We start from the raw sequence: 18187 nt of genomic DNA, 5'->3' as shown, positions 1-18187 counted from the left end.
GAATGAACATTTGGCCAGCCAAAGCAGGGAAAACTTCATTGTCCCATCTTTTTTTCTGTATGATAATAATAATAATAATGATAATAATAATAATATTGATGGCATTTGTTAAGCACTTACTATGTGCCAAGCAGTGTTCTAAGCACGGGGGGTGATACAAGGTAATCACGTTGTCCCACATGGGGCTCACAGTCTTAATCACCATTTTACAGATGAGGTAACTGAGGCCCAAAGAAGTTAAGTGATTTGCCCAAAGACACACAGCAGAGCCAGGATTAGAACTCATGACCTCTGTCTCCCAAGCCCAGGCTCTTTCCGCTGAGCCACGCTGCTTCTCTGATGTCATTCTGATGTATGATATCATTCAGAATTCTGCCCCAATTTGCCTGGAGCCTAGAGGTTTTTCACTGGGAGATCTCTGATCCTCTTCCCTTTTCTGTAAAGCCATTACATTCCCCTCCCATGTCCCGGGGGCCCCACTCTGGATCTGGCCAGGAGGAGGCTGGGTGCTTTCAAATTTTTAATTGCTGTTGCCCCACTTATCTACCTCCTCAATCCAGTGCTGAGTACAGATGTTCCCCGGGTTACAACTAATCCACAATAAAACTACCCCAGGAAGACACCCCGAATTGTTACATATGACATGCAAGCCCAACCAGCCCCAACTTTTCAGCTGAATGCTACAGGTCAGTGAATCCCTCCCTGCTCTTATCATGCCTACCTGGGCCAAGACGAAGAAATCAACAAGCTCCACCCACACTTTGTCAGATTTTCAAGGTGTTGAAGACATCCCTGAACAGAAAACTAGAAATGTTAAATTGAATTTAGAGATGGAAGATGCACTTGTCAGTGAGTTAATTGCATCTCGTTCAGAAGAATCCTTCAGTGAGGATTTCTTTTAATTCCGACAATTATTGAATCATTGCAAGATGCAGACAGAGATGAAATTAGGATTTCTCCAACCCCAGCTAAAATGATGCAATTAAAAAGTCATGCATCAGTTTTCAAGACAACTTGAATCAATAAGACTGAAGAAGACTCTGTGAGGGGAGTTCAAAACTGCATGGAGCCGTTCTTGAGTTATCCTGTTCAAAGTTCTTTAAGAAGAAAATAATTTTATATCAGCTATGATTTAGGAATTTTTTTTTTGAAATCCCTTTGGGGTTCAGAACCTGTTTGGGGTCTGGGTAGGGGCTACATAGAAGCTGGTAGATTCAGTAGCAAGTTTCTTGATCCTCTAGCAAAGTCTTCTAGTGAAAAAGTGGCTTAAGTACAGTTATTCATGTGAGAAGATAGTACATCATCAGTCAGTGGTATTTAGTACCTACTAGGTGCAGAGCACTGTACTAACCATTTCAGCGATCACAACAGAATAAACATGATCCTTGCCCTCAAGCAGCTTAAATTTTAGCGTAAGGGCTAGTGAAATATTTAAAGGCAGGAAGTGAGAAAGAGGAGACCCCAAGGACTTGAATAATCCAGAGGCTAGGTACTTGGCAATTAGTATCATATGTTTTGTATGGACGCACAAGTATAATATGTTCAGACATCCTGCATTTGGCAAGACAGTCACCCTGGCATCTGAAAGGTCTTTGGTGGAAACCTTTAGGGAGATTGAGGAGAAGCTTTCTAGCGTATTCCACTTTGTCAGCAGCAGCCACAAATACTACTACTATCCTCAAAAATCTCCAGTGGCTGCCTGTCAACCTATGCATCAAGCAAAAACTCCTCACTCTCAGCTTCAAGGCTCTCCATCACCTCGCCCCCTCCTACCTCACCTCCCTTCTCTCCTTCTACAACTCAGCCCGCACTGTCCACTCCTCTGCTTCTAGCCTCCTCACTGTACCTATTCTCACCAGTCCTGCCGTTGATCCCCGGCCCACATCCTCTCCCTGGTCTGGAATGCCCTCCCTCCACACATCCGCCGAACAAGCTCTCTTCCTCCCTTCAAAGCCCTACTGAGAGCTCACCTCCTCCAAGAGGCCTTCCCAGACTGAGCCCCCTTTTCCCTCTCCTCCTTCCCCTCCCCACAGCACCTGTATATATGTTTGTACAGATATAGTACTCTATTTTCCTTGTACATATTTACTATTCTATTTATTTTGTTAATGATGTGCAATTAGCTTTAATTCAATCTTTTCTGACACCTGTCCATGTGTTTTGTTGCCTGTCTCCCCCTTCTAGACTGTGAGCCCATTGTTAGGTAGGGACCGTCTCTATGTTGCCAACTTGTACTTCCCAAACACTTAGTACAGTGCTCTGCACACAGTAGGCGCTCAATAAATACGATTGAATGAATGAACTACTATTATTATCAGTACAGCAAAATTGACCCTTCCCAGGTGTCTCTTGAAAATTTCCTGTAGGGTCAGGAAGCCAAGATATGGCATTAGCAGCTCCTTTGGTAGCAGCTACTGCTGCTGCTATCTAGCCCTTGTTAGTCAGCACCCTTCAGGTCATTGTATCTATTCATTCATTCAATCAATCGTATTTATTGAGTGCCTACTGTGTGCAGAGCACTGTGCTAAGCGCTTGGAAAATACAGTTTGACAACAGATAGAGACAATCCCTACCCAACAGCGGGCTCACAGTCTAGTGCCTCTGCCACACCACAAGGCCACACAGCTGCATTTGTGCTTCCCTTCCTCATTTTCTCTTCCCCTGCTCCCACTCCTCAGTCCCCCTACCCTGTCTCTGTGTTTTTCTGTCTCTCTGTCCCCATCATTTTTTTTTGTATTGCTTAGCTTTGTTTCCTAACCCACTGTTCTCCCCAAATTTAGATGCTTTAACCAAGTATCAATTAAAAGACCTTCATCATAATCATTATTTAATATTTATTGAACTCCCAACAAATAGGTAAAGCTCCTCATGTAGTTTGGTGGATTATTTCAAAAGTGAATGGAGAAAAAAGCTGAATGCCTCTCTCTCAATTTATTAGCATTTTTTCAATATTCGTTTTGGGTTTGAAGCTATTTTTTACTTTTATTTTGCATGATTATATTTGTATTGCTATTTTAAAATATTGCTTTTCAGATATTCATATTTCCAGACAAGGTTTATGTTTACATGTTCACTAATTCAGCTCAATGTTTTATAGGAGAAAAACCTCCTTGAAGAAGTTGATACCCTTAAAAGTGAGTTGGTTTCACTTAAAGAAGAGTATATTAAGTTGCAAGAGTCTTATGACAAACTGAGTTGCCCCCCAAATCTGCATTTTGAGCAAGACAGAGCACTAGAGGTAAAATTAGAAAATGAAAAAGTATTTTAAAATGTTGCCATTTTCCCCTTCCTCTACATCTAAAATATGTAATGTAACTGTGATTACTTGAGTGATCCAGAGTAATTCCTTTTATTTCTTACTGTCTTGGTTTCCTTAACTGTAAAATGGAAAAATTGTGTTGATCCTTCTAACAGAATTGTTGGGAGACAGAAATGTCCCTGTAGAGCATTTTTCTGGTCAGGAATAAGAGTTACTCGTTATAGAGTAAATCACCAGGGACTTTTTAATTTATTGTCATTCATTCACATATTTATCAAAAGAAGCTACAAACAGAGCCTTGGCCCCCATGGCCTACCTTGCCACCCTTTTCTCAGTCAAATAGGGATTCCCTCTGGACAAGTAATATCACAAAATTTCCAGCACAAAGATTCCCTCTGGTGGCAAATAGGGCCATTCCACATAATATAATTTAAAAACCAAGGGAACAGAACATGTTGCCAGTAATCTCTGAACTATGGAAAGAATGTTTGATTTCTAGGTAAAGAAATTAGGTAAACTTCATGTATAGGCATCAATCCTTTGAGAACTTGGCCGTTGAAAATTGCTCCTTAGACACTAATCAAGCAATACAATTTGCATACTATACCTAGTTTTACAAACATTATATCTAGTCTTATAATGAATAAATATTTCATACTATTTTTTATCAACTACTTAAAACCAATTTCTTCAATTTTTCTATAAGAATGGCCCAGGAATAAATGAATCAGGTAATGAAATACCAGCTGAGCAGAAAGAATACGAGTGTTCTGAAAGTAATATCCAGGAAATAATTTCAGAAAACACTATGACTTTTTCTTCTACTATGGATCAAACAGAAGCACAGCAAAATAATGGAAACCTACAAAGAGAAGAAATAGTTATTGAAGGTAAATTAAAATTGTCCTAATTTCAAATTTTCATATCGATCATTCCAAAAATTTAGTCCAATCCTTGTGGGGTAAAGTGGATGAAAGAGAAAGTCCAGGAGTGAGAGAAGATAGCAAAGATTCTGTTAAATGGTAAGTCTTAGCACCCATTATTTGCAGACTATTATCATCCCAGAAAAGGATTAAAAGGATTTCTCTAATTTCTCCTATTTGTCTAGCCAAAATGATAGGGAGAGATTTTAAAAGATTTTGGGCTGTGAGGATATCAAGACTATTGATTTTGGGACAAGACTATTATTATTATCATTAGGTATTTAAGCACTTATTATATCTCAAGCACTGTTCTAAGTGCTGGGGTAGATACAAGTTAATTAGGTCGGATACGGTCTCAGTTCTGTTAACTAGGTTGCCTACAGTCCCAGTCCTGCGTGGGGCTCCGGGACTAAGCAGGAGGGAGAACTGATATTTAATCCCCATTTTACAGTTGAGGAAATTGAGACACAGAGAGGTTAAATGACTTGCCCGAAGTCAAACAGCGAACAATTGGTAGAAATGGGATTAGAACTAGGTCCTCTGACTCCTAGGCGCCTGCTCTTTCCACAAGAAGCTTTCAGAGAAGCAGCGTGGCTCAGCGGAAAGAGCCCAGGCTTTGGAGTCAGAGTTCATGGGTTCAAATCCCGGCTCTGACAGTTGTCAGCTGTGTGACTTCTCTGTGCCTCAGTGACCTCATCTGTAAAATGGGGATTAAGACTGTGAGCCCCCTGTGGGACAACTTGATCACCTTGTAACCTCCCCAGCGCTTAGGACAGTGCTTTGCACATAGTAAGTGCTTAATAAATGCCATCATTAGACAATAAAGCTTCTCACACCAAATTTGATTAAATCTAGATGGCACCTAGACTTGAGCTCTCCATAGGACAAAGACTGCGTCTGAGCTGTTATGTTTATATTTATCCCAGTGCCTGTTATAGAAGTGCTTAATAAATTAGAGTAAAAATAAGACTAAATTAACTCTTTGAATAATCAATGATGTATTTAATTACAAGTACACATTACAAGCATTTCTGGGCTTCTGAATTCCCACAGTATGTAAAATCCACACATAAGTTATGTACTGATTGTTGGCCCAAACCAGAATGCATGGCTTTAAGTCTGTTCCTTCCCCGCCTCACCGGTGTCCCACCATTTCCCAAACTCTGGTTTGCAGGCCAGAACAAAGCAGGATATATGGGGCTGGATGCCCCATATACAGTGCTCTGCACATAGTAAGCGCTCAATAAATACAATTGATGATGGATGGAAGGGGCAGGGGTCTTAGTTGACTTAAAATGGGGTAAGATAGAAAAGGTAATCTATGATGCTCTTGGCTGAATCAGAGAGACCCTCATTCAGCAGCCTCCACTGTCCTGTGTTCCCTGCCCATTTCCTCTGCTTCCAGATGGATGACTTGAAGCCCGGCTTCACAATCAATCAGTGATATTTATTGAGTACTTACTGTGTGCCGAGCACTGTACTAAATGCTTGGGAAAGTACAGTACAACAGAGTTGGTAGACACGTTCACTGCTCAGAGTGGCCTAGTAGATAATAATGATGGGAATTGTTAAGCACTTACTATGTGCCAAGTACTGTTCTAAGCACCTGGGAGTCAGAAGGATCTGGGTTCTAATTCTGGCTCCGTCACTTGTCTGCTGGGTGACCTTTGGGAAGTCTCTGTGCCTTAGTTCCCTCATCTTTAAAATGGGGATTAAGACTGTGAGCCCCATGTGGGACAAGGACTGTGCCTGACCTGATTAACTTGTGTCTATCCCAGGACTTAGAGTGGTGCCTGGCACATAGTAAGTGATTATTATTATTATTAATAATAATTATGGTATTTGTTAAGCGCTTACTACTATTTGTTAAGCACTTACTTACTAAGCAGGTTGTCCCACGTGGGGCTCACAGTCTAAGCAGCGTGGTTTAGTGGAAAGAGCCCGGGTTTGGGAGTCAGAGGTCCTGGGTTCTAATGCCGGATCTGCTACTTGTCAGCTGTGTGACCTTGGGCAAGTCACTTCACTTCTCTGTGCCTCAGTTCTCTCATCTGTAAAGTGGGGATTGACTGTGAGCCCCACGTGGGACAACCTGATTACCTTGTTTCTACCCCTGTGCTTAGAACAGTGCTTGGCACATAGCACTTAATACCAACATTATTGTTATTGTTAATCCCCATTTTACAGAAGAGGTAACTGAGACCCAGAGAAGTGGCCTGCCCAAGGTTACACAGACAAATGGAGGAGGTGGGATTGGAACCCACATCCTCTGACTTCCAAGCCCGCGCTCTTGCCACTAAGCCACACTGGTTAACCAATACCACAGTTATTATTATTTGATGAATTTACAGTCTAGAGAATGAGTTTACAGGTGAAAGGAATGGTAGGATGCAGGAAACGGTGGAGTTGACAGCAGTGAGGATGTGGCTGGGTCAAATGAAGCAACTCCCTATGTTGGGGGCAAGGAGGTAGGGCCCGAACTCAGCATCTGAAGTTTTAGCTGGAGCCCAGTAAACTTATCCGGCCCTCCTCCTGATGGTAACAGTGGTGATGCATGGCTTAAGCAGGGGTTGCATGAGCCCCTGGCTTACACCCCCCCCAGCCACAAAACTGGGTGCGATTAAAGGGGAGTGGGCTGGTGGAGAGCCATTTTTGGGAGCACTACGTCAAAGTCACTTAGGAACAGTGGGAGGGAAGCAAAGTGAGGAGGTGCAGAAATGGGGAATGATCCTCAGTGTGTAATTTTACTAATCTGTAGGGTTCCACCGTCACGATGGAGCTGGTTCTGTAATGGGCCCTACCTAGTGGGAAAACCTGTCCCATGATATGACCATTCCTGCTACAGGCGTGTTTCGGAGCAGCGTATTATGTACACATCCTGGGGTGGGTCTGTACTGTCTGTATGTAAATAATAATATCCGGAAAACACAAATGGTGCTTTATAAAGAATATTTTAATCAGTTGCAGGGCAGGAATGGATGTCTTTTCACCAGGCACTTTCTGTAGTGTACGCAGCCTGAAATATCAGGCTGTTAGCCAAATATTTTCTACTTATGTTCAATAATCAGTCTATCAATAGTATTTACTGAATTCCTACTAAATTGCTAAGCACACCTTACCATACCCTTTCAGTAGCTAGCAGTCAGAGTCAGATGACCTGTGTTCTAATTCTGGCTCTGCCATTTGTTTGCTATGTGACTCTGGGCAAATCAGTTAACTTCTCTGTGCCTCAGTTTCTTCATCCCCAATTTTCCCTCATATTTAGTAGGTGAACCCTGGTTGGGGCAGGAACCGTGTGTGACCTAAATGCCCTGTATCTCCCCCAGAGCTTAGTAGAGTGCTACGTAATAAGTGCTTAATAAGTACCACAATTATTGTTATTACTATTACTGTTCCTTCCATCCAGGAGAATCTAGATTTCAGGTTAATCACAGGAAAGCAGTGGAGAGAGGCAGGGAATGCAGGATGGGGGAGCTTAACCCATATAACCCCTTGCCCATGTCCTCCTTTTGAACTGGAATGGGGAGTACAACTCCCCCACCTTCAAAGCCATACTGACATCACATCTCCAAGAGGCCTTCCCTGACTAATTCCTTATTTCCCCTACTCCCTCTTTCTTCTGCATCACCTATGCGCTTGGATCTGTATCCCTTAAGTAACTGATATTCACCCCACCCTTGGTCTCACAGCACTTATGTACGTATCCATATTTTATTTTAATGCCAGTCTCCCCCTCTAGACTGTAAACTTCTTGTGGGCAGGGATGGCGTCTACCAATTCTATTATATTGTACTCTCCCAGGTACTTAGGAAGGTACGTGCTCAATAAATAACACTGACTGATTCAGGAAAAGGGATATAGGCAAGGGGCAGATAGTGAAGGTTATGGACCGATAGTGTAGGTGGGAAATTGGTACTAGGAAATTAGGTTTTCTGGTGAAATGTGATTACTGCTTTCCTCATGGATTCTCCCCCTTCATCATTATCAGCAGCAACCATACTTATTAGGTGCCTTTGAAGTGAAGTAAAAGACAGTGTGCCACAAGTGAAAGACAAAATTCCTTATACTGAGTCCCTGGCTTGGTCCTAAGGTCTCTACGGGACCTTGGGGCTGGACCTAGAGGAGAGAAGGGGATGAGGAGGCCCCATATTTGTCCTCAACAACCTCCTCGTCCCTGGAGTAACTCAAAAATTGTGATGGTGAAACTAAATTTCTAATCCCGTGGATACAGTGGCCTCTCTCATCCCTGTGGAACTGATGCCCTTGGTACCTGACATAAAGGATCTTACAATCCAATGAGGGAATTTTTGCCCAGCCTTACATAGACTTTTACAGAACAACATAATCATTTGAGTATATTTTTATCTTGCCAGATTTTCAAATCCAAGAGAAGGAAATGGATATTGCTCAACCTCATGAAGAAATTCAAAGTGAATCTTCTCAGAGTCAACTCTCCTGCAAAGATATAGCGAAAGGGCAAAATTTGCAAGCACAACCTACTGACTTCATAAAGGCAGGAACAACACAAATAAAAGAAAGAGACCCTGAATGTACAGAATTGAAATCACTGAGTATTCCATCTTCAGTGGCCAAAAATCCAATGGAACCTGGAAAGCTGTCACCACACAGAACGGAAGAATTAATTCTCTGCAATGTAGATGGAATTCTAGGAGCTGAGAAACACGTAAATGGCAATGCGATAAACCAATTACTTTTTAATCCAAATTGTGAGGCAAGTACCACACAGTGGGATAAAGGTGAATTTCAAAGTGAAATGGTCAACAAGGAATCTAGATTGGTTGTCAATAATGAAGAAAGCTCTGTAAACAGGGATATTTCAGATACTAACCAAGTTGAAGCTGAATTGGAAATTTCCCTAAAAAATAATCATGTTACATCACAGAAAGTCAGCCCCAGTGAATCCGGGTTAGATGGTGAACAATGCAAAACAGAACAGTTAGAGTTGTTAAAAGTAAAAGAATATGATGTTCTTCCATGTAAGCAAACCTCAGACGTTCAAGAAGAATGCAGTACTACTATGGGTGAAGTTGATTTTAGTAGCCCAATCCCACCATCTTCTTTAAGTAATATACTAGGAGAATTTGTTGATAGGTCAAAGGAAAAGCCTAATATAATGGCTGTGTCGGTAAAGTCTACAGCTAACCCTGGAGAATCTTGTGAACAGAAAAATTTCAGTGAAATCCAAATCAGACAACTTGAGCAGACTTTCACTGAACAAGTAGAAAGCGATAAGAATATGAAAACCTGCCCTCTTGAAGTAAACACTGAAAATAGCCAGACTTCACAGTCCAAAAATATGGGAATATCTATTTGCGAGCACAATATTGAAAAGAAAACAACTGAAGACTTACCCTTTTCCAGTAAAGAGAATCAGATAAGTGATGATCAGGTACAAGAAGCCAAGCATAATTCTTCCACAAGGAATGAGAATTCTCAAGTTAGTAAATTTAATGCAAGACTGAATTCATTGTTAAATACAAGAGAGAAAATAGAGTCATTAAGTAACGTATTTGTTTCAAAAAGCAAATATGTTGAAGGTCAGCTGGAAGAATCCAATTCATTTCCCATAAAACCATCTGGAGATTTAGTAAATAGAAGTGGAAGGTCAGCCTTTGATCTTTCAACTTCAGATAAAAAAACTGAGAAAACTCCAGTACACTTAAATTTTTTAGACTTCAGTCCTTGGTCAAAAATAAATCAAGCCGAAAGTCAAACAGAGACCACTTCACCTTCCACCGTGGCTTTCTTACTGACAGAGCGACCAAGATGTCCATCAGAAAGTAAAAGGATTCTTTCACCGTCATACTGTGGAAGTCTAGGGAAGAATGCTGTCATAACAGAAAGCAGACTAGGTAAGGGAAATGACGGTTTGATGTTGAATGATAATTATGTTTTAAGGATTAAGAACTTTAAGGATTAGTAATTTTTATTACTAATTGGAAAATCAGCTGCTCTAATCAGTTTTGGATTAGAATTGAATGTAAAAATTATGATTTTTTTTCCTTGTGGTGGCTAAACTGTTAAATTTTTTGGTATTTTTATGAAGACATTGAGGTGAAAAACAAGAGTGGAAGTTACTGAACCTGCACATAAATTTAGTCCCCATTCCTGGCACTAAACCTAACACGGTGTTGTTACCTGGGTTCTAATCCCAGCTGTCACTTATAGGCAAGTCAATTAACTTCTCTGTACTTCAGTTACCTCATCTGTAAAATGGGGATTAAGACTGTGAGCCCCATGTGGACATGGACTGTGTCCAACCTGATTACCTTGTATCTACCCTAGCACTTAGAATAGTTCTTGGTATAGCACTTAACAAGTATCATAAAAACAAAACAAAAAAACCAGAAGTTGGATATCTGAAATTATTTCTTAAGTCTACGCTATGCTTATATATGGATGCTTGCTATTCATTAGAGAAAGGAGATATGATCTCTTTATTTTCTATACAAGGTGGTATCTCAATTGTCTATCATAATTTGATGGTGGGTATTTTCAGACAATTATTCCAAACACAAAATCCAACGGGAAGGAGAAACATGGACTAGAATGATTTTTTTGTATTCATTTATGGGGCCAGAAGGATGAATGAGATGTTTCTCAAGATCAGTTTTCAGACCTATCATTTGTAAAAAATAAACATTTCCGGAGTAGCAGTACCTGAGTGCCCATTTAGTGCAGTGTGCTGCACATAGTGCTTGGAAAGTACAGAATAAAAAGCACATTCCCCACCTACAAAGGGGTTACACTCTTAATGGAGGAGATAAAAATATTTACAAGAAGCAGTCAGAATAATTGAGTTACAAGAGATTGCTTAATGCTAGAATAGATGATGAAAGACTGTGGTATTTTATTCTCTGAATGCTTTCAAAATAGGAGTTTAATTTACTTTCAGTTATTACCAGCTAACCTGCCTGAAGGCAGGACGGCGGATCAGATGACCTCTGAAGTTTCCTTTTCACTAGAATTCTCCAAATAATGAAATTTGGATGTAATGGTGCTTGAGTGGGGCAGTAGCATTGAACTTGTAAAAAAAAAAAAAAAAAAAAAAGGCCTCCCAGTGGCAAGTTACCATGTTCTTGCAACTAATTCCAGTGCCCAGAGGGTGGTGGTGGAACTGGTGACTTTAATTAAATCTATTTAAATGCCCAATTACTCAGTCAATAGAAATGCAAAAATAAGGAAAAATATGAACTCATCTGATCCACACAATTTAGAGGTCAGTCCCAAAGCAAGATACTCTTGCAGCCATTTCCAGTTGTTAGGCACAAACATCAAATTAGTACATTCATTTGGTTTTCAGTTTGCCTAAATATCAAATGCACATTTGTCATCTGTTTGACAAAAATACTCTATTTCATATGATTAGTATCATAATATTCTCTTGATTGATTGATTGATTGATTGTTCCTATCTTGGAATGACAGCTACTACTTGGGAGCTTCAGTAATCTATTTTTGATGGGCCACCTTCCTTCTTAAGACATAGAAAGTGGGTTTGAATATTGATTAACTTGTCATGATGAGCTGTTAAGATCTTGTAGCTATGTTACATCATGTATTCAGGAGGTAAACACCTGTTCATTTTCTTTGGAACAAAGTAATACTCCCTTGTTCTGGGAGCAGGAAATTCTTTTTAGGCCCCTGGGAGAATTTTGGCATTCATAATATTGCTCAGCTAGCCAATAAGGGACAATTGATGCCAAGATAAATTCTTCAGAGTTCGTAAACTGAAAGGGGTGGCAAGTATATATGTCTTGAAGGGAGAAATAAAAAAGCGGAAGGAAAATACTTTTTGAAGAAAAAAAGACTTAGCTAAAAACCAAATTATATTCATCTGCCTTAAGGAAGAGGCAGAGGGGAGCCAAAGCACATTCAAAATTGTTTGCCAGAAGTGGCTCCCTTTTAAAAAAATATGGACGTTCGTTTATGTAGTGATCACTGCTTGGCCGTATAAAGGGACCAAGATAACATTTTTGGGAGCAGAGATTTCTATTTCTGTATTTCACCATTTCAGCTGCTTCATTTGCATGTAGAACATATAAGATAGTAAATTAAATCACATTTTAGGTAAATCATTTTTGTTATTCCCAAATTAAATGCTTAAGATCAAAATGTGGAAAAATGGAAGTATTTATGGTAGAAGCTAGAAATTTAGTCAGTTAAAAGAAAACTATCAAAACCCTGTGATCCTTTTGATTAGAGATAAACCAGAAGTTTCAGTCACTCAAACTAGTGCCTACAGAATAAAATGCAGTTGTTATCATTTCCTTTTTGTCAATCAGATTCTACCAGCATCAACAGGGTTGCTGACACTTTGAATACCTCAAGTATCCATCGAGGCCCCAAGAGAGATCCCAGTGAGGAGTGGAATGCAATTGCAAAGACTTTTTATGATTCTTCTTTTCCCACAGAACATGTAAGTCAATTAAAAATATGGCAGAGCAGACCTCAGTGAGCTAATTCCGCAGATATGTGTAGAACTGTACGCATCTGGATGCTTTAAGACCTAACCGATCTCCAAAATAATATCAAGAGGGCAACATGGCACCATTTTTCACAATTATGGTTGATAGAAAACAGCAGGAAAAAGTCACAGTATATAAATCAAACAGATGTTATCCAGCCTGTTTTTGGAAGGAGAGTTACGTGGTGTGTTGTGTACCTCTCAAACACAGAAATAGCGTATTTCATCATTGGGGATAACATTTCTTAAAACCTGTAATTAATAACACTATTAAAAATTAATTTGGACAAATTTGAATTATATAGGCATTTCAGGATTATTCTACTGAACTGTAAATTCAATTTTTATGCTACAACTGAGGATCCTTAGTCCGATAATGTTCTATTGAGTATGAGAAGACTAAACATATATCATTCCATACAACAGAGTATTTGAAGAGAGGTTCTGTGGCTCTCTCGAGTCCATTTGTCATGGGAGAAGTAACTAGGCAGAGCTGACAGATCATTTGGTTAGACCTAGAAAGTTTGTCAATCAGTGGTATTTATCGAGCGCTTACTTAAAAATTTCTTAATGTGCAAAACCTTGGGAGGTTTGGTCTGATCATATTCTAAAAGGAGAGACTATAAAATTCTAGGTATGTGACAGGTCGACTTTACAAGAGATTTCTCCCAGAAGCAGAATTCTAACAGGTTTATTCAGTTGCTTGCTTTACCAGTGCTTTGTAGTGCTTTGCACCCACTAAGTGGCTAATAAATAGCATTATTACTACTTCACATCCAGGGTGGAACAAACAATGCACCTCACCAACTTTGAGTAAACCTTCTCTCCCGTCCTTGGATTCTCCTTAGACTGAGCACCATAGAAAGGTGGTACAAGGAAATCACTCTAGGTGGAGGGTAATGTTGACAGAATTATAGGTTATGATCAACCCCACCTCAATATACTGCTCCCCAGGGCTTTACATATCCAGATCCATGGATAGTGCAAACCCCATAATAATAATAATGCTTAAGTGCTTATTATGTGCCAAATACAGTTGTAAGTGCTGGGGTAGATATGAGTTAATCAGGTTGGACACGGTGCCTGTCCCACGTGGAGCTCACACTCTTATCCCCATTTTACAGATGAGGTAACTGAGGCTCAGAGAAGTTAAGGGATGTGCCCAAGCTCACACAGCAGACACGTGGCAGAGCTGGGAGTAGAACCCATGTCCTTCTGACTCCCAGGCACGTTCTCTAATAAGCTGCACCATTTCCCTTAACTTGAATGTAACGCTGGAGGATTGATGCTTTACCCCCTCCTTCCCCCAGTGAAAATCTGCACTTGATTGAATTTCATTTTATGGTTTAAGCCTCCGTCACCCTTTTTGGCAATCTGGAAATCTGGTGCCATCGGGCTGAAATCTCAGCTTTCTAGCAGTTTGAATGTTTTTAGCCCTTTCTCTCCTTTTCACTGCTGCTTTAAACTGCCCAGGAGTTAGACTAGCAACATGGTAGATTCCCTTTTAAGTAACCATATCTAAATACCTGCTGTACTCTTATTGCCTTTTTAAAAATGGTATTTGTAAGCACTTACTACGTGCCAGGCACTGTATTAAAGACTGGGGTAGATATAAGATAATCAGCTTGGACCCAGTCCTTGTCCCATAGAGGGTTCACAGTCTTAATCCCCATTTTACAGATGAGGTAACTGAGGCCGATAAACTGAATGAATTGCACACAGCAAAGTGGTGGAGCTGGGATTACAATCCAGGTGCTCTAACTCCCAGGCCTGTGCTCTTTCCACTAGGTTAACTGTCCCAAGTGAAACTTCATTTCAGTGAGATAAAATAGGCTTGTGGGCAAGGAAATTTATCTACCAACTCTGATGTATCATCATCATCAATCGCACTTATTGAGCGCTTACTATGTGCAGAGCACTGTACTAAGTACAAATTGGCAACATATACAGTCCCTACCCAACAGTGGGCTCACAGGCTAAAAGGGGGAGACAGAGAACAAAACCAAACATACTAACAAAATAAAATAAATAGAATAGATAGGTACAAGTAAAATAGAGTAATAAATATGTACAACATATATACAGGTATCCTACTCTCCTAGTTGCTTAGTAGTGTGCTCTGTACACTGGGTGCTCAATAAATACCACTGATTGATAAAAATGATTGCAAGGATTCACTTTAGCAGAGGTGCTGATACATTTTGGGTTTTAGGGGAACAGTCATCTTCTATTGTACTAAGGACGCCTCCATTCGAGCTCACACATGAGGTAAAAGAAATAGGCCTCGGGCAGCCATCTGAGCAAGTCCCCAGCCCTTTGTTTTGCCGGCATTTTCTCCTTGAGTAATGGCAGTGGGAGAAGTGGTGAGGAGAATGATCGCACGTGTCTGAGTCAATGACAAAGTTTTCCTGTAGCCTCTGAGAGAAATAAATGGCACCGAGATCCCAGAATAAAACTTAAGTGGTGCTGAAGGAGCTTCAGGGAGAGGTGCTGCCCATCACACCTGCCTGGGTACCTTGAGCTTCCTTTTTATTTTTGGGTTCGCAACCCCTCATGGAGCCCCTTAAACAATAGAAGTGCTTTACTTCCTCAGTGCCCCATCACCCCTGGTGATGACTTGGACAGCGGAAAGTGCACGGGGATATCCAGAGGTCCTTGGAAACCTCAGTTAATTGTTGATTGAGGCTTTGATACCAGTTGCCTAGCATCTTGATGCCATGTTGGTACAAAAATCAATCAATGGTATATACTGAGTGCTTATTATTGTTTTGCAGAGCACTGGCATAAGCACTTGGGAAAAATACAGTGCAACAGAGTTGGTAGTCATATTCCCGGCTCACAGGGAGCTTACAGTCTATATTATGTGGTCAGTCCCCTTTAACTTGCCATTTTAAGTGTTTCCAAATTAAAGCTACATCTGATATGTTTCTTTGAGGATTTTGCTCGGGATATCGATGCTTTGTGAGTCATTTGGGACTAATTAGCTCGGACACCACGATTGGGAGAAACTAGGCGGTCAGCTCGGGAATGACCTTAAGTGTGGTATTCACAGCTATTATGTAAAGGTTAGCTACAGTGGTCTTTCACAGATAGATTCCCAATTCCATCTAGAATGTCTTTCTTCATCAGGCTATTTTCCAGATTGGGGCTTCTGCAAGTATTCAACTAAGCATCATTAGTTACTTGCAAAATGTAGTACAGACAAGAAATAGCTTACTTGCTGGGAATTACTCTAAGTTTTTAGATATTAACCAGTTTTAAGTCTCTCCAAAGTCATTGAATTTTTTTATGGCGTAAGATGTTTAACAGCCTCCCTCCCCAAACCCTTCCCACACCCAGCACTGAGTTTAGGCACCACCTGCACTAACTACACAACATGCTCCTGAAAACTTACATCGAACCAAAACTGATTTTTCCATAGGAACAATTTTTTTTTATGGCTTGTTAAGCACTTACTATTTGACAGGCTCTATGCTAAGCATTGGGGTAGATACAAGGTTGTCGGGTTGGACGGTCCCCGGCCCACATGGGGCTCAGTCTTTTCCCATTTTACAGCTGAGGAAACTAAGGCGTAGATAAGTGACTTGCCCAAGATCACACAGCAGGCAAGGGGCAGAGACAGGATTAGAACCCAGGTCTTTCTGATTCCCAGGTCCTCGTGCTAGGCCATTCGCCTCTGTTATATCTCAATCCTCCAAGTTATTCATGGGGGATTGATTCCTGAACCAAGATTGTTGACCATTTATCAATCTAGCAGAGGACTGAATCCGAAGATCCAGGCTCTAATCCCTGCTGTATGACCTGTGCCTGTTTCCTCATTTATAAAACGGGGTACCCGCCCTCCCTACCTCTTGTTATATCCTTATTCTTCCTCCTCTTCCCATTACTATTTATAAGTACTTTAACCCACCCCATTAGGTTGTAGGTTATGGGTTCTAATCCCACTCTTGCCACTTGGGCCAGTCATTTTACTTCTCCGTGCCTCAGTTACCTCATCTGTAAAATGGGGATTGAGACTGCGGGCCCCAAATAGGACAGGGATTGTGTCCAACCTAATTCGCGTATACCCACCCCGGCACTTAGTTCAGAGCTTGGCACATGCTAAGTGCTTAACAAATGCCACAATAATTATTATTATTATGGTAAGATCCTAGAAGGCAGTGGTATTGTCTTGCTTCTGTTCTACTTTTCCAAATGCTCCATTCAGGAAGCATGTAATAAATACCATTAACGGGACAGGAACCGTGTTCGGGTGATGTTTTATCCGTCCCAATGCTGGCACTTAATTATTATTGTTAAAATGCCAGCTCAATCAATCAATCAATCGTATTTGAGTGCTTACTGTGTGCAGGGCACTGTACTAAGCGTTTGGGAAGTACAAGTTGGCAACATATGGAGATGTGACTAGGAAAAATTCCTACAACTACTACTCTTCCCTGTTTCTTAACAGTGGCACTGCAGAAACAGGAAATTTGAAGGAAAAGGTGGTTTCCATGCTTTGGTTTACTTCTGTTAACATTCACCCTTTGATTTTTTTTCCCTCGGCTTTGATAAAGTTGAATAGACATGTCTTGTGGGAAAGGGAGTGGATGACAACTCAGATTGTTATCAGTATAGTGTTTTAATTTAAAACTCTTCCTTTTTAAAATATCAGCTCAGGTCATCTTGGCAGTCGAATGGGGGGTAGTGCTCAAAAAGATCAGGTTTTGAATTACAAAGAATTACCATGTGTCATGAAAATGCTTTTTAAGTTTTTCAAGTCTGCTTGACCAGGTTGACATATGTTACTGGAGGGATTCCACTATTTAACTGGATTTCTCGTTTCTAGGCTGACAGAAAATCATCAAAATTGCACAGCCTCTCTCAATTAACCTTAAGGACAGAGACCGTCACTTTGGCCCCCAGTTCTCTGGGTCAGGAAGAAAAGGGAAAAGAGGAGGATGACTCAAATGATCAGACAAGTGAAACTCAAATGCTTCCAATTTCAGAAAATCCCCATCAATCTAGAAAAAGAAAATCTGAAGAAATGTTGGAAAAAGCAGTTGAAGATTAAGCAGAATGCTAAATACCTCAATACAACTTTCATTTTGAGAAATTTACTGAAAAACTGCTGCAGTTTGGACAGTCTGTAACTACAGCATATTTTCAAAGTTGCCCTGATCTTTCTTTTCATTGTTCTTTAAAGTAGTTTTGAATTAAGGAGTCTTTTTTTAAATACAAGTCACCTTTCATTGCAAAAGTTAGCTGGCCTATTGCCAGGAGCCTTTTTCTTCAAAAATTCAATTATTAGGACTTAAGTTTGTTTCTTTTGGTCTCTATAAATCTTTTCCACGCACTTAACACCTTGAAATTTCTTCAAAAATTAGAGTATATAAGAAAAACCAACTGCATATCAAAAACTGCCATACTGTCAACAAAATGTGTATGAATAAATTCTTTCCCCCTGAGATTTTTACTGCTTTTTGGTCTTCGGTTTTGATTCTGATGCAACTTGAAATGTGACAAATAAAAGTTTGATTCT

General features: G+C 40.4%; 1 protein-coding gene across 7 annotated transcripts in view; it reads left to right on the top strand.

Moving 5' to 3' along the window:
- Positions 1-18076, top strand: part of CCDC73 (coiled-coil domain containing 73) — a 94146-nt gene extending 76070 nt beyond the window's left edge. For all 7 annotated transcript variants that reach the window (XM_038764124.1, XM_038764125.1, XM_038764123.1 and 4 more), the window contains 5 exons: positions 3098-3238; positions 3966-4149; positions 8553-10052; positions 12485-12618; positions 17495-18076. In XM_038764124.1, coding sequence (XP_038620052.1) covers positions 3098-3238; positions 3966-4149; positions 8553-10052; positions 12485-12618; positions 17495-17719 — 2184 coding nt within the window. In that variant the 3' untranslated portion in view covers positions 17720-18076. The remainder of the gene's footprint in view (positions 1-3097; positions 3239-3965; positions 4150-8552; positions 10053-12484; positions 12619-17494) is intronic.
- The last annotated feature ends 111 nt before the right edge of the window (positions 18077-18187 follow it).

This window comes from Tachyglossus aculeatus, chromosome 22 (assembly GCF_015852505.1).
Source record: "Tachyglossus aculeatus isolate mTacAcu1 chromosome 22, mTacAcu1.pri, whole genome shotgun sequence".
Classification (NCBI taxonomy): Eukaryota; Metazoa; Chordata; class Mammalia; order Monotremata; family Tachyglossidae; genus Tachyglossus; species Tachyglossus aculeatus.
Note: the sequence above shows the minus strand (reverse complement) of the source record. Positions and strands in the feature narration are given on the sequence as shown.